Source organism: Rhinopithecus roxellana, chromosome 5, assembly GCF_007565055.1.
Source record: "Rhinopithecus roxellana isolate Shanxi Qingling chromosome 5, ASM756505v1, whole genome shotgun sequence".
NCBI classification, from domain to species: Eukaryota; Metazoa; Chordata; class Mammalia; order Primates; family Cercopithecidae; genus Rhinopithecus; species Rhinopithecus roxellana.
In genome coordinates, this window is record NC_044553.1 from 110236632 (window position 1) to 110254643 (window position 18012).

At 35.2% G+C, this 18012-nt stretch overlaps 1 protein-coding gene across 4 annotated transcripts in view; it reads right to left on the bottom strand.

Moving 5' to 3' along the window:
• The window catches only part of SCAPER (S-phase cyclin A associated protein in the ER), a 587291-nt gene that overhangs the window by 322734 nt on the left and 246545 nt on the right, over positions 1 to 18012 (bottom strand). For all 4 annotated transcript variants that reach the window (XM_030930958.1, XM_030930961.1, XM_030930960.1 and 1 more), the window contains one exon: positions 8967 to 9103. In XM_030930958.1, the coding sequence (XP_030786818.1) occupies positions 8967 to 9103 (137 nt within the window). The remainder of the gene's footprint in view (positions 1 to 8966; positions 9104 to 18012) is intronic.

Genomic DNA, 18012 nt, shown 5'->3' on the forward strand with positions numbered 1-18012 from the left:
AAAGAGACTAAATCTATGACTCACTGATGTCCCTGAAAGAGAAGGAGATAAAAAGCAAGCAACCTGGAAACATATTTGAGGACATCATCCATGAAAATTTCCCCAAACTCTAGAGAGAGTAACATTCAAATTCAAGAAACTCAGAGAAGCCCTGTGAGACACTACACAAGACAACTATGCACAAGACATACAGTTATCAGACTCTCCACGCTCAAAGTGAAAGGAGGAATTATCCATTTGTATGTATACAAAATTTCTCAAGAGAGAAGGGACAGTCCCCCACAAGTAAACCTTATCAGGCTAACAGTGGATTTTTCAGCAGAAACACTACAAGGCAGAAGAGATTGGAGGTGCATATTCAGCATTATTAACAAAAATTCCAACCAAGAACTTTAAATCTAGAAAAACTAAGCCTCATAAGAGAAGGAGAAATAAGATATTTTTCAGACAAGCAAATGTTAAGGGGATTCATTACCACAGACCTGCCTTAAAAAAAGTCCTTATATATAGTGGAAATAGAAAAGACTGTTATGGCCCAAAAAACAAACAAAGACACTTAAATATGTAGGCCACTAACACTATAAAGCAACTGCACAATCAAGTCTGCATAATAACCAGCTAACAACATGACAAGATCAGATCTGCATGTATCAATATTAACTTTAAATGTAAATGAGAATAATGCCCCCAATTAAAAGGTGGAGTGGCAGGGTGGATAAAGAAGCAAGACCTAACCATATGCTGTCTTCAATGGACCCATCTCACAACTAGTGATAGCCACAGGTTCAAAGTAAAGGGATGGAGAAAAGAAAAGAAAAGAAAAGAAAAGAAAAGAAAAGAAAAGAAAAGAAAAGAAAAGGGAAGAGGAGAGGAGAGAGGAGAGAGGAGAGAGGAGAGGGGAGGGGAGGGGAGGGGAGGGGAGGAGACAAGACAGAGCAAGGCTCTGTCTCAAAAAAAAAAAAAAAAAAAAAAAAACACAGGCCATTATTCATGATGAACATGCATACAAAAATCCTCAAGAAAATACTAGCAAACCAAACCCAGCAACACTTCAAAAAACTAACTCACCATGATCAAACAGACTTTATCCCTGGGATGCAAGGTTGGTCAACAAACACAAATCAATAAATAGGATTCACCCATACACAAAACTAAAAACAAAAACCATATGATCATCTAAATAGATGCAGGAAAGACTTTCAATAAAATTCAACATCCCTGCATGTTAAAAACCTTCAACAAACTTGGCAGAAAAGGAATATGCCTCAAAATAATTAGAACCATATATGTCAAACACACAGCCAATATCATACTGAACAGGCAAAAGCTAGAAGTATTCCCCTTGAGAAATGGAACAAAACAGGTTTTCCACTATCACCACTCCTATTCAGCATAGTACTGGAAGTCCTAGCCAGAGCAATAAGGCAAAATAATGAATAAAAGGCATCCAAATAGGAAGAGAGGAACTCAAACTATCTCTGTTTGCTGATGATATGATTCCATCCCTAGAAAACCCCACAGTTTCTATTCCCAAATTCCTAGATCTGATAAACAACTTCAGCACCATTTCAGGATATAAAATCAATGTACAAAAATCAGTGGCATTTCTACACACCAACATCCAAGCTGAGAGCCAATTCAAGAATGCAATCCCATTCACAATAGCCACAAAAAGAATAAAATACCTAGAAATGCAGCTAACCATGGAGTTGAAAGATGCCTACAAGAATTATAAAACACTGGTCAAAGAAATCAGAGATGACATAAACAAAGGCAAAAATATTCCATGCTCATGGAGAGAATCTATTGTTAACACGGCCATACTGCTCAAAGCAATTTATAGATTCAATGCTATTCCCATCAAACTACCAATGATATTCTTAACAAAATTAGAAAAAACCATTTAAAAACTCATATGGAACCAAAAAGAGCCCCAGTAGCCAGAGCAATCCTATGTAAAAGAACAAAGCTGAAGACATCACATTACCCAACTTCAAACTATACTTTACAAGGCTATGAACCAGAACAGCATGGTACTGATACAAAAATAGAAACATAGATGAATGGAACAGAAAGAGTGTGCAGAAAAAATGCCACACACTTGCAACCATCTCATCTTTGACAAAGTTGACAAGAACAAGCAGTGGGGAAAGGAATTTCTATTCATTAAATGGTGCTGGGGTAACCGGTTAGCCATATGCAGAAGCTAAAACTGAACCTCTTATTTACACCATTTACAATAATCAACTCAAGACGGATTAAGTAACTTAAATGTGAAACTTCAAACTATAAAAGCCCTAGAAGATAGCCTAGAAAATACCATTCTGGAAACAGGATCTGGTAAATATTTCATGATGAAGTAGCCAAAAACAATTGCAACCAAAAAAATTGACAAATGAGACCTATTTAAAATAAAGAGTTTCCACACAAGGAAAGAAAATATTAACAGAGTAAACAGACAACCTACGTACTGGGAGAAAATATTTGCAAACCATGAATCTGACAAAGGTTTAATATTCAGAACTTATAAGGAACTTAAACAAATTTACAAGCAAAAAACCAACCTCATTAAAAAGTGGCCAAAGGATATTACAGATACATTTTTTTTTTTTAAGTCAGGGTCTTGCTCTGTTGCTCAGGCTGGAGTACAGTGGTACAACCAGAGCTCACTGCAGTCTCAACCTCCCAGACTCAAATGATCCTCTTGCCTCAGCCTCCTGAGAAGCTGGGACCACAGGGGATGCCACCATGCACTGCTAACTTTTTCATTTTTTGTAGAAACAGGGTCTTGCTATATTGCCCAGGCTGATGTCAAACTCCTGGCCTAAAACAATCCTCTTGCCACAGCCTCCCAAAGCATTGGGATTATAGGCGCGAGCCACCACACCCAACCTGAACAGACACATTTTTAGGAAGACAAACACATGGTCAACAAGCATATGAAAGAATGCTTAACATCACTATTCATTAGAGAAATGGAAATCAAAACCCTAATTAGATACCATCTTATACGAGTCAGAATGGCTATTATTTAAAAAGTCGAAAAATAATAGATGCTAGTGAGGCTGTGGAAAACAGGGAATGCTTATATACTGTTGGTGGGAATGTAAATTATTCCATTATTGTGCAGAGCAGTCTGGAGATTTCTCAAAGAAAGTAAAACAGAACAACCATTTGACCCAGCAATTCCATTATTGGGTATATACCCATAGGAATATAAATCTTTCTACCACGAAGACACATGTATATCTATGTTCATTGCAGCACTATTCATAATGGCAAAGACATGGAATCAACCTAAATGCCCACCAATGGGAGAGCAGACAAAGAAAATGCGGTACATATGTATCATGGAATAACAGGCAACTCTAAAAAAAAAATGAGGTCGTATGCTTTGCAGCAATATGGATGGAGCTGGAGGTCATTATTCTAAGCAAACTAATGCAGGAACAGAAAACCAAATACTACATGTTCTCGTAAGTGGGAGTGAAAACACTGAATACACATGGACACAAAGAATGAAACATCAGACACCGGGGCCCACTTGAGGGTGGAGGGTGCAAGGATGTTGGAGATCAAAAAACTACCTATCAGGTACTATGCTTATTACCTGGATGACAAAATAATCTATACAGCAAATATCCTGTGACATACAATTAACTTATGTAGTAAAGTTGCCCAAATACCCTTGAACCTAAAATAAAAATTTTAAAAAATAATAAACAAATAATTTAAAAGGTGTGCTCCCTCCCTTCTCTAGGGGGAAAAAAAAAAGACATACAGTCATATGGTCATCAAGGCAGTATTTACAATAGCAAAAACATGGAACATCAATCTATGAAGAAAACTCTCAAGAAACTAGGAATAGAAGAAAGCTTCCTTAATCTGATAAAAAGCATTTTAAAAAAATAAAAACAAAAACAAACTACAGCTAACATCATCCCTTAATGGTGAAAAACTGCTTTCTCCCTAAGATCAGGATGAAGGCTTCTGTTCTGTATTTTACTGAGGGTACAAGACAGGGTAGTATGATAGTAAAAACAGTATACAAATTGGAAACTAAGAAATAAAACTTTTCACTCCCAGATACCATGTTCATGTACATTAAAAATCTTATAAATTTACCAAAAAAAAACTAATTAGAGCTTATAAGTCAATCTGGCAATGTTCCGGGATATAAGGTTAATATGCAAAAATAAATTGTTTCTATAAACTAGCAAGAAACAAGTAAAAATGAAAACGAAGTAACATTTTAAATGATATTCCATGTGTAACATACACTAAAAATCACAAAACATTACTGAAATTTTATAAAGAAGCTCTAAGGAAATGCAGAGAATATACCATAATCACGAATTGGTAGACCCAATAAAATACTATCACAATGTCAGTTATTACCAAGCTAAGCTATAGCTTCAATGCAATCCTAATCAAAATCCCAACAGGCTTTCTTATTTCAGAAAGTAAAAAACTAACTTAAATGTAAAACCCAAAACTCAAAACCATAAAAACCCTAGAAGAAAACACAGGCAGTACCATTCAGGATACAGGCATGGGCAAAAATTTTATGATGAAATCACCAAAAGCAATTGCAAAAAAAAGCTAAAATTGACAAATGAGATCTAATTAAACTAAAGAGCTTCTGCATAGCAAAACAAACTATCTTAAGAGCAGACAGGCAACCTACAGAATGGGAGGAAAAATTTGCAATCTACCCATCTGACAAAGGTCTAATATCTAGAATTTACAAGAAACAAATTTACAAGAAGAAAAAACAATCTCATCAAAAAGTAGGCCAAGGACATTAACAGACACTTCTCAAAAGAAGACATTTATGTGGCCAACAAACATATATTAAAAAAAGGTCAACATCAGTGATCATTAGAGAAATGCAAATCAAAACCACAATGAGATACCATCTCATGCCAGTCAGAATGGCGATTATTAATAAGTTAAGAAAAAAACAATGCTGGCGAGGCTGTGAAGAAACAGGAACGCGTTTACACTGTTGGTGGAAATGTAAATTAGTTCAACCATTGTGGAAGACAGTGTGGGGATTCCTCAAGGACCTAGAACCAGAAACACCATTTGATCTAGCAATCCCATTACTGGGTATATACCCAAAGTAATATAAATCATTGTATTATAAAGATACACGGACACATATGTTTGTTGCAGCACTATTCACAATAGCAAAGACATGGAACCAACCCAAATGCCCATCAATGATCGACTGAATAAAGAAAATGTGGTACATATACACCATGGAATACTATACAGTCATAAAAAGTAATGAGATCACATCCTTTGCAGGAACATGGATGGAGCTAGAAGCCATCATCCTCAGCGAACTAATGCAGAAACTGAAAACCAAAGACCGCATGTTCTCACTCACAAGTGGGAACTGAACAATGAGAACATATGGACACAGGGAGGGGAACAAAACACACCGGGGCCTGTCAGGGTTTGAGAGGAGGGAGAGCATCAGGACAAATAGCTAATGCATGCTGGGCTTAATATCTAGGTGATGGGTTGATAGCTGCAGCAAACCACCATGGCACAGGTTTACCTATGTAACAAACCTGCACATTTTGCACATGCATCCTGGGACTTACAGTAAAATAAATTTTTTAAAAAATAAAATCAATTACAACAACAACAAAAGAAAGTAAAAAACTGATCCTAATATTTATACAAAAATTGCAAAGTCCTGAGATGAGCAAAACAAGCTCAAAAAAGAAAACAAAGTTGAAGGACTTCTACATTATTTGAAGACTTTCTACAAAGCTAGAGAAATCAAGATAGTTTAAAGATAAACTTATCAATGAAATAGAACTGAACTGAGAATCCAGAAATATATTCAAACTAATAGGGCAGATTCATATTTTTATCAAGGTTTCAAAACAGAAAAATTAGACATCAATGGAATGCGATATAGTCCAGAACAGAATCACACATATATGATAAGATTTTTAAAAATCAAGGTGCTAAGACATATGGAAAAGAAAAATATTTCCAAAAATGATAGTAGAGCACGCTATCTATAGAAAAATAAACCTGGACCTATACTTTATATCATGCCTACTAATTTATTTTAAATGGACTATAAGCCTAAATGCAAAAGCTAAAATTACAAATCTTTATAAAAAAATATGATAGAGTATCTTTTGACCTTTGAACAGGCAAAGATCTCTTAGGCATATCCAGAAAGCACTAGACATAAAAGAAAAATACTGATAAAGCAGATATTATTAAAATTAAAACTTTTGCTTATCAAAAGCTATTATAAAGAAAATGTATATGTAAGCTCCAGAATGAGAGAAAAGACATCTCAGTACATATATCTGTCCAATAACTTGCAGTCAGAATATATAAATGACTAATAAAATGACAGCCCATTTTTTAAAATTGGGATACTTCATAAAGGAAAATACTGAACAGTTTTAAAGGATATGAAAAGATGATCAATATATGTGTTAGTCACTGGGGAAGTGCAAATTAGAACAACAATGAGATACCACTACATTCCCACTAGAACTAAACTAAAATTTTAAAAACTAATAATAACAAATATTGGCAAGAATGTGAAGGACCTGGAATTCTCAGATTGCTAATGGGAGTATAAAATGGCACAACCATTTTATGGTTTATGGAAAACAGTTTGACAATTCTACTTGTAGGTATTTACCGAAGAGAAATAAAAATATTTGTTCACCCAAAGACTTTAAAGGAGTTTTATTTATAAATGTCCCAGATTGGAAATCTAAATGTCTATCAGTAGAATGCAGTATATCCATACAATGGATATAGTCAGCAATAAAAAGGGAAGAAATTACATATACACATCAACACAGATAAATCTCAAAAACAGTATAATCAGTTAAAAAAAAAAAAAAGAAGCCAGCTGCAAAAGAGTGGATGTCATTTATATAAATTTCTTGAACTGGAAAAAGTAATCTCCAATTATAGAAAGCATATCAGTGGTTGCCTCAGGCCAGGAGTGGTGGAAGACCGACTGCAGAGAGGAACAAAAAACTTTATGGGGCAATGAAAATGTTCTAAATCTTGATAGGGGTATGGATTGTATGACTATCTACATTTTTCAAAACTCAAAACAGTTTGTTTTTGACATTGCCACATTGCACTTAAATAAATCATACATCAATGAAAAAAGTCAATAGATACAGTTAATATGCACAGAATGGACACAGATGGCAAAATATTAGAAGATAAAAGTATTTTTCCCATGGTTACTTACATTTTTAAGATTTTCCTTAAAAAACAAAGCATTAGTTACATTAAAAAAAAAAATAAGGTCCTCAAAAGCAGCTTCATTGATAAGGTGACATCTGATCAAAGACTTGAAGGAGGTGAGGAAGTCAACTGTATGGATGTATGTGAGAAGAGAAGAACCTTCTAGGAAGAGGAAACCTGAACTATAAAATCCTTGAGGTTTTGACAAGAGCAGTGACAGGCTCTCAGTTACATTTTAACAGGTCCGCTGTGGCTGAAGTGTTTAGAATATACAAGGGCAGAAACAAGGAGACTAGTCAGAAGGCTACTGTAACAATCCAGGTAAGAGATGATTGAAGCTTGGATCACGGGAAAGCAGTGAAGTTAGAGAGACTTCGTCAAATTCTGAATATATGCTTAAAGTAAAGCTAACATTTGCAGTTAGATTGGATGTGAGGTGTAGGAGAAAGACAGATCAAGGATGACTTCAGTGGTTTTGGCCTAAGCAACTGGAATAAAGTATTCATTTGCTGATATAGAGAAGACTATGAAATGAGGTAGGTTTTTTGTGGCAAGAGGAAAGAGCAGGTTTGTTTTGGACATACTAAGTTTGAGTAAAGCTGAAGATATAAAATTGGTAGTCATTGGCAAGTAGAGGTATTTATAGCCACAGAAACTGGGTGATCACCAAGGGAATGTGAACATTAAAAATAGACAGGTTCAAAGAACAGGCCCTTACTACATTCAAAAGTATCAGGAGGTCTGCAAGTTCTTAGCATAAACTAGAAACGAAGGTCAGTAATGCCCTAAAATACACTGTAAAACTATTCTGAGAAATCTGGACTAACTTCAAAAACTAAAATCAAAAAAGCCTTTTCTATTCTTTGATTAAATCGGCACTCTGAAGTTATCACTGATTATGTAAGTTGAAATAGAAACCTAGATCGATCATGATCTTACCATCAAAATTACAGAGAGATAACTGCACTATTCACCATTATTGTACATTCTATATTCCTATAATCCCATGGGTCAAGCTTCTCCATCTTTGAGACACTTAGTAATAAAAGTATAAGGACATATTCAGAATAGTTGCCCTCGAACAGCAAAGGATTATCTACTAAAGAAGAGCTATCTCTGTGTCCTTCAACCGGACTCATTCGTCATCAGATGACACTCAAAGCTTGTGAGGTAATGATGTACTACACAGCTGTCCGATCTTCAGATGACACTTTGGAGGTTGATGATAAACTACAGGTCTGACAACTCACTTTCCATTTTAAGATATTTCTTGAACTTTTTCTTGTTGTGACAGGCAACCAAATTGATTAAGCCTAGTCATGGGATTTGACACTACAGCCAGTAGACTTCTATTTGTTGATTGCTATTGATTTTCTTTGATACTTCATTTAAAAATCAATAGTTGGAAAGAAAAATAGGCTTGGTTTACACATACTTAAACATACTATTGTATGCTGGAGGAGGCACAAGTTTGGCAGAGCTTTGCCATCCAATTATAAGAAGAGCTCTTAACAGGTGAAAGCAAGGGCTTTAGATCGATATGCAGTTTTCTTTCTCAATCAAGGAAAGTGGCTATAAATTAGGCTCATCAGTGTTATTTCCAAGGCTTTCACGAAGCAAACAACTTTAAACTTTTTTTGTCTTCCTTGGATTTACATTAAAAGATACATCGCTAAGAATTTTTCTTTTGTTTTTAAGGGTATTTAAGGTACCTGAAGTTCATCCGGGCTTTTATCTTTTTGGCTTTTTTTTTATTTTTTTGCCGCTCTTCTCCATCTTTCAAAGTCTCTGCTGGAGCTGTACTTTCAACCACAATGTCAATAATATACTTCTTCAAGGAAAGATGCTCCTGCAAGATAAATAAATAAAATAATAATAATGAGAATGATTTTTTAAATGTAACATAGGATTGCTATAGACTACAGTGAGTATAAGACATTTGATAAAACTAAAAGTAATCTCTGTAATACACTGGTTTCTACAATTGTTTTGGAAAACGTTGAAGAAACTGTTTTAAGATTTTTACACCACTGACTTCACTTCATTGCATATCAGTTGTGCCTAATACTAAGGATACATGGACATAATCCCTACCATGATATCACACAAGTAGAGTAGGAAAGGTAAAATATATACACAAAACTATAATGCCATCTATAATACCAAGTCAATTGGAGATTTAGAGTACTGTAATAACTCAAAGAGGGAAACAGGATCACTGTTCACTAGGGGGAAAGTGGGGGAAACTTCAGGAAGGAAGCACCATATTTGCTATCCCTTGAAGAAAGGATAAAATGTGAACATACAGATATTAGGTAAGTATGTGTTTGGGCTGGGAGTGGGATAAGGCTGCAGAAAGGAAAAAGGAGGTCATCTCAGAAAACACATCCTAGAGATGAGAAAGTGATGTGGGTATCGACAGCAAAGCTTTGGTTCAGCGAGAGCACACAGTGTTTGGTCAAGTTCCCCTCCTTATCCATCTTAGATTTTATGGCCTATCACTATAATCATTCTGTTGCCTGAGCTCAACTCTTTTCCCCCTTTGTTCTTTCATACATGCATGGCAAAATCCCAACCCTAAATCCAACTCTCTCCCTATTCTGAGCCTATGTCTGAAGCAGATTAATGTGGCTATAATTACAAACTTTAAATTTATGAAATTACACCTCAAGTGGCCTCTAGTATTCCCAGGTAGTCAAGCAACCTTACATTAGTTAATCTACACACTCGCCTTGCTAAAAATTATTTTAGACTCTCTCCTTAAATCTCCAATATCCCTCATCTCCTAACCCCATCTCTCAGTTCATGATCATGTTTATTTGATTAAAGAAAATAGCATTATTCAGACGAGCTTCCACACACTCCCACAGCTAAATGTGTCAAACAATCTGCATATGTGCCTGTACACTCTCTTCCCTCCTGTTGTAATATATGAACACATGTTCCTATCTAAGAGCAAGTCCTCCAATATACACTGAATCCCAATCCTTGTCTTGCATTTTTATAGTTATTTCTCCTCTTATCCGGATCATCAGTTTTCCTGTTTCTATTTAAATCATCTCAAAAGGATTCTTGTTCATATGTCTCCATTCGGCTACTACCCTTTTGTACCAAAATTTGTTGAAACAAAGTGTATTTTGCCTCTACTTCCTTCACTCCCATTCACTCCTAAACTCATTTTAGTCCAGCTTTTGCCCTTACCACCCTTACCAATCTACAAATTTTCCTTGTCAAAGTCAGTAACACCAGTGGCCAATGTTCAGTTCTTATATTTTCTTGCAACTTTAGTCCTATAGATCATTTCCTCCTACCCGAGACTCCTCCGTCACTTGGTTTCCTGGTATCACATTGTCCTTCTAACTCACTGGCTGCTCCTTCTAAGTCTTCTTTGTTGGGTCCTTTTCCTCTTCTTGACCTCTAAATGTTAAAGCATGCCAGAGCTATACTCAGAGCTTTCTTCTTCTCTATCCAAACTCACTCATTTAATGCAGTAACTTGAAATATTATTCATACACAGTAAATTCTCAAATTTTTAACTCTAGTTCTGACCTCTCTCCTGAACTCTATTCACCTGCATAAAAATGTCTCCTCGAATTGCTTGAACCCGGGAGGCTGAAGTTGTGGGGAGCCGAGATCACGCCATTGCACTCCACCCTGGGCAACAAGAGCGAGACTCGGTCTCAAAAAAAAAAAAAAAAAAAAAAGTCTCCTCGGCCAGGTACAGTGGCTCACACCTGTAATCCCAGCACTTTGGGAAGCCAAGGTGGGAGGATCACTTGAGGGCAGGAATTCGAGACCAGACTGGCCAACATGGTAGACTCCCGTCTCTACTAAAAATACAAAAATTAGCCAGGCATGGTGGTATATGCCTGTACATACCTGTAATCCCAGCTACCTGGGAGGCTGAGGCAGAAAAATCGCTTGAACCCAGGAGGCGAAGGTTGCAATGAGCCGACATCGCGCCACTGCAGTCCAGCCTGGGCAACAAAGCAAGACTGTCTTAAAAAAAAAAAGTCTCCTCAAACTCTCCAATTAGGTGGAACATTTCCACAATCAGCATTTCAAAAATAACATGTCTACAACAAAACTCTTATGTTCCTTATATACATCAAATTGTTCTTCTGAGAGTGTTCTCTATTTCAGTAAATGATACCATCATTTGCATAATTGCTCACATCCAATACATTAGCAAATCCTATCAGTTCTCCTTTCATATATATCCCCAATTCAACCACTTCTCCCTACCACCCTCACCTGCTCTAAGTCACTATCAGCATTCATTTATATTACTGCAATAGCCTCTGGTCTCACAGTTTCTAATTTGACCCCATAGGTCTTTTCTCTATAAAAATGGCCACTTATTTTTTTACAACAACAGTCAAATCACATCATTCCTTTTATCAAAACTTACATTCTCATCACACTTAGGGTAAATCCAAATTGCTCACCATGACCTACAAGGCTGAGTCATTGATCTCTCTGATCTCATCTACCATTCTCTTCTTTCTTTACTAAAACTACACTCACAGTGGTCCTCTTGTTGTTCTCCACATTCATCAGAAACGTTACTGCCTCCGGGCTCTATATGTTTTTCCCTTGGCCAAGAATATTCTCTTGGGTATTTGCGTGGTCTTGACCAAAATGAATGCTCAGTCTTAACACCCTCTATTATTTGCCATCTCCTTATTTTATGTTTCTTCATAAGACTTGTTTCACATCACTGCCTAGTATTACATATTCATTTTCAATTTCCGTCCTCAAACATAAGTTTCCCAAGGGCAATGACTTTGTCTGTTTTGTTCATTGATGTTTCTATGTCTAGAACTGTGCCTGGCACATGGCAAGCACTCAGTAAGTATGTGTTAGATAAATAAAAAGAGAGTTAATGTAATAACAACTAATAGTATTTTTCAGCCCTTATTACACAAGATACATTGAGCTAAGTACTTTATATAATATCATTCATCTCGTCCTTACAACTATACTTAGAACATACTTAGAAGGTATATATTTTTATTATCCTCATTTTAACTATGAGAAAACTTGGACACAAAGTTAACTTTTTCAAAGTTGGAAGGCCAAAACCATGACTGAGTGATTTGCAGCTAGTAAAGTGACAGAGCCTAAATTTAAACCCAGACAGGGTGATTAGGGAATCCACATTCTTGACTACCTTAGAGATATGGCTGGAAGTAGATTTGAGCTATAGAATTGTGCTCACTTTCCAAATTATGAACCTACCAACAAAAAACAAGCAACAACAACAAAAAACAAAAACCCCACAGTCAAATGAAGAAAATGTTCTTTCACTGTAGAAGCAATTATTTTCTTTGATAAACTAGGCCTATGGTATACTATACCTTTATACGGTAGCACTAACGCAAAGCAATGATTTAAGTAGTAAGTATACACACATAAAAAACTTAAAATAACCCAGGTCCTTCTTTTCAAAGAAAGAACACAGCGAGTGGCGGGGGAGAAAACCCTCTTCTCATTATCTCCCAAAGACATATGGAACAAAGCAAGTCATATATGAAAGCATCATCCATACTACCATTTATTGAACACTTACTATGTGATTAGCAAAGGACTGGATCAAGTACACATATTATTTCCTATCATCTTCACAACCCCATAAAGCAGGTGGTAGTATGTTTACATTTCACAGATGGTTAACACACACAGATGTTTATAGATGCAAACCTCAAAGAAGTTTGGTATAATGCCCATGGTCACAAAGCTCAAGATCAAAACTGCGACTGACTGACTTTACAAGATCAAGGTTTTTTACTACTCCATATTCCCTCCTGCCATGCTGCTCATGCAGGCTAGTCTCCGACATGTGATTTGATCACTGCACTAAGGAAAAGAAATATTCTAAATGATATCTTCAGTTTTGTGAAAGGTCCAAATTACACTATTTTCAGTTGTATATAAATGTTATTTACATATCTAACAGAAACCACTAAGGAAACTTATACACAAATGCAGTCACTATGCAAAAAAACTCAGACTCTATCTAGAACTATCAAGAATCATACCTTTGTTATAGACAACACCTTTACACACATATTCACATACAAAACTACATACATCAGGCATTCATATTAATGTTAACATTTTTAAAATCTCAAACCAGAGACAAATGAGCATATGTTTTTATTTGACTTAATAGTAAACTTTTTCTTAACACAAAAATGTATTAATTACAGAAAAAATATATAAATAAAAATTAAGATTAAAATATTTCTAATAACTAGAAAAAAACTAATGTTTTGAAGTATATTCTTCTGGACATCGTTCTTTGTACATATAGTTTTATAAAAATAGGTTATCCCATTTATAAAATTTTTAAATTTGCTATATTTGATATAGCTATATATTCTTTCCATTAAATAATATCCTACAACATAAGCTAATAGATGTAAGCTATTCCATTTCATGAATATACCTATTTTGCCTAATGCCTTATTGTTACATATCTGGATAATTTTTAATTTTTCAATGTCATAAATAGTACAACAAAATATTCCTATAACTCAAATTTAAACAAATAGTCAATTATTCCTTTATGATCAAATCACAGAAATGAAAAACCTGGGCCACAGATTACACATATTTTAAGACTTTTGATAAGTACTCTCAAACTGAATAATCAAAATGGGAATTAATTTATGTCCCCACAAGTGGTTTGCCAGTATGTGGTGTTCCTGTTTTGTTTCTAATCTGTTGATTAGTTAACTAAAATACTGGTATTAGTATGCTTGACCATTTGTCTGCATTTTGTTTTCTGTGACTTAGGATGTTTCTTCTGTTCCTTTCTATAAACACATTTCAAGTCTTTACATACTAACTTTTAATGGTTTGCATTATGCTTTTGCTTTTTCTAAGAGAGAGATCACTTTTTGATGATAAAAGAGTAATAATCATCTATCTTTCCATTAAAATAACTACAGTGTTACACAGGAACAAAGTTTTGACATGGTTTCTGAAGATGGAAAGCACATAAAAAGAAGGGTTTTCAACATTGAGGGAGTGGTTTAGTAAATTACAGTGTATTTCTATGAAGAAGTAATAGTCATTAAAATCCTTATTAAAGGTTGGGTGCGGGGGCTCATACCTATAATCCCAGCACTTCGGGAGGCAGAGGTGGGTTGGATCGCTTGAGCCCAGGAGTTCGAGATCAACCTGGGCAACATGGAAAAACCCCATCTCTACAAAATATCAGCAGGACATCATGGCGTGCACCTGTGGTCCCAGCTCCATGGGAGGCTGAGGCAGGAGGATCACATGAGTCCAGGAAGTTGAAATCACAGTGAGCCATGATTGTACCACTGCACTCCAGTCTGGTAACAGATTGAGATTATAAAAGAAGATTCTGAGAAGATGGTGGCAGTGGTAGCAGAACTTTGAATTCACTGAATCTCCATATAAAAACATAAAGAGCAATTAGATATTAAAGCAAAACCTATGAAAAATATTTACAACCATACTAAGTAACAAGGTATTCCCACAACCCCCAAACAGAAGTGAGTGTGGACAAACTACCATCAGATAAGTAGCGTTTCAGTGTCTGCAAGAGAAATTAGAGGGAAACATCAGGATGAATAATGAATATCAGAACATAAGAACCCTAAAAAAGGAACAGTTATTCACTGGAGAGTTAACAGCCTAATTTGAGAACAGCCTTTGAAAGTGAGAGGGGCTCTGACCCTTCAAGAGGAGGTGAGTAAATGGTCCTTGCATTAAGAAGGTCTGATCTGACTAGTGGAGGGTAGCCCTTATGACTCTGGAAATAAGCCACCAGGGCTCCCTTCCAGGAGAGGGCTCTCATGGGAGAAACTGCTGGGAAAGAAATTTAAATTGGACAAACTAGGGATAATAGAGACAAAGAGGAAAACAATGCCTAGCTAAAAGCAGAATAAGAAAACAGAACCAGGAAACCGCAGAACTCAAGCCACTGCATTTTTCACAAACATAGTATAAGAGGGATCTCTATGAAGTTAGAATGGCTACCCTAAAACATGTCCTTCTAAAAGTTTCATAAAAATAATTCCACGTAAAAATTAGCAAGAGAAAAGTATCAAGGTCAAATGCCAAAGTTATCAGAAGAAAACAAGTAGAATAGCAACCTTACAAACAACAACAAATCATACCAAAAAAATGTATGCACAGGTCAAAACGTAACTTTCTATTTCAAAATAAGCTGAAACACATACAAAAAATGATATAAGGCATGAGAGAACAACAGAAATCAATATCTTAAAAACTCAATAATTAGGTCTTAAAACTCAAAAAAAGATTGCAATGAAAGAAATCATTTAAGAAATAAAAACAAAACAGAAGATGTATAAGAGTAAATAAACACAACAAATAATGCCTCAAAACGTAAATAAAAAGGATACAATTTTTTCAGTAAAAAAATAAAAATGATTTGAAAGTAAATGGAAATACTGAAGAGGAGCAAAGATGAGATCAAGATAATAGGAGTTCTTGACAAAGTAAACCAAAGCAAGAGAATAGATCAAATATTAAAAACCTTAATCCAATAAAACTTTCAAGAATATAAAAAGAATCGCTTTTCGGCCTTTTGGCTAAGATCAAGTGAAGAATATAAATACTGAAAGAGTACACCATACACTCGAAAATACTGACCTTGAGAGGCTAATACTGACTTATCCTATTAAAATTTCTGGGCCTTAAATAAAAAATTATTTCAGCATTTAGGGGGAAAAGAACAAGTGACTTACAAGGAAAAAAACTGGATTATCGTCAGACTTTTTGACAGCAACATTTTATGCCAAAAGAAAATAATGTATTTAGCATCATCAAGAAAGAAATATAAGCTAAAGATTTTCTACCTAGTAAAATTAACTTTCAAGCAAAATAAGCACAAATTATTACCAACATTTTAAAAACCTAGAGAATATTATTCTCATAAACCTTATTGAGTTTTTAAGATATTGATTTCTGTTGTTCTCTCATAAACCTTTCTAAGGAATCTACATGATTCCTCAGAACATGTCTCAGAAAAGAAAAATGACAGGAGAGACATGGACAGGGACTACTGGTGAACATTACACATATACTTATAGAACTGAAACTAAACTAGGGATAAAAGCTAAAGAATCCAGTATATAATACTGGTGTCTCAGATTTATCACCATGTTACTCTTTTTAAAAGATGGGGAGAATGGGGAAAACATATGAAAAGAATTTTAAACTGTTCTCGGTAATTACACTGATGGTGGTACTATTAGTAATGTTATTCTAAGACTGTTGCATGTGTTGGGCAGGATGGAGTAAATGTGGTTATATTATAATTCTATCATCTCCGCTCTCCTTGAGAACCTGATATTTGGTATGGAAGAAAAGAGATACAGGCTGCAATACAGAAGAGGTTGAATAGACACACACCTATACACATATTTCATTTCTTCATTTTCTAATTCTGTTCACAATGATCAACCCATACTGCAATGAGTATCTCTGATTATGGTCTTGAAATATCATTTCCCAGTAAAAGTAAGCAGAGTTTCTTACCAAAATGGCTGATAATAAGTCTAACACCTTGTAAACTGGGTAGCAAGGCAACTATCAAATTCGACTGGGCTCATTTCAAAAGGACTTGAAAACAAACTCAAAAAACTCAAAAAGACTCTCACTGAAGAAAAGATGGCATAATTTGAGATTCAAACAGGAAAACTACAAAAAAAAATGACTGAAACCCATTAAAAATATTTAAATCCATCAGTTCATAATTTATCTATACACACACACACACACACACACACCACACACACCAATCAGATAACTTTGGAGGATAACAGGAAACTAGTTTGTTATCTTGAAAACTGATAAATAATAAAAAATGTGTACTGACTTACATACACATATACAAACTGTACTCAGTAACCAAATAGTAGATGAGGGAACCATTTCTTTATAAATGTATTACAAATAATAAATGAAAATGAAATGCACAATTGGAATATCACCATATCTATGAATTAGTGGATCTAGGTACTAAGTGTCAATAGCTGATACGTCAATACCACAAAAAGAAAAAACAATCAAACAATATGTTCATCTTGATGAAAGAACTCAACCAATTATAGTCTTACCAAATGGATCAAACCTGAGTCTAAGACTCTAGGTTCATGTGTCTACAAGGGAGGAAATAAAGAGGACAAAGAAAATATTGCACTGCACCAGATTCCATAGTAATAGAGCTTTATAGCAAGTCACATAAGTCTTTTACTATGAACTGAATTTCCCAGTCCCTCTTGTAGCTTGCGGTGACCATGTGACTGAGTACTCATTAATGGAAAACGAATGCATACTCGGTGTTTTAAGGTCTTCCCTTTCTGCAAATTGCAACAGAAAAGAGCCTGTAACAACAGCTCTGATCATGAAGGGAGGGCATACCTGAGGAGATGGTAAAGACAGAAGATGGGTCCCTGAAAAAACATGTCACATAAAGCGACCCTGAAAACCTAGTCTGCTTACCTCAGAACTGTACTGTAAAAAATAAATTTCTTTGTTCTTAAAATCACTGTATTTTGGTGCTTTTATAGCAGCTTAGACCTTTCCCTAATACAATTATGCAGAAAAGTTTTATACATGATATATATTTTGTGTGTATTTACATGTATACATTAGCACGCATAAGGTAACATAAGAAAAGGCAAAAATTAAAATTTCTCACTAGATGATTGTGACAAGTTTTAAATTTCCTCTTTTATAATAAGCATGTAT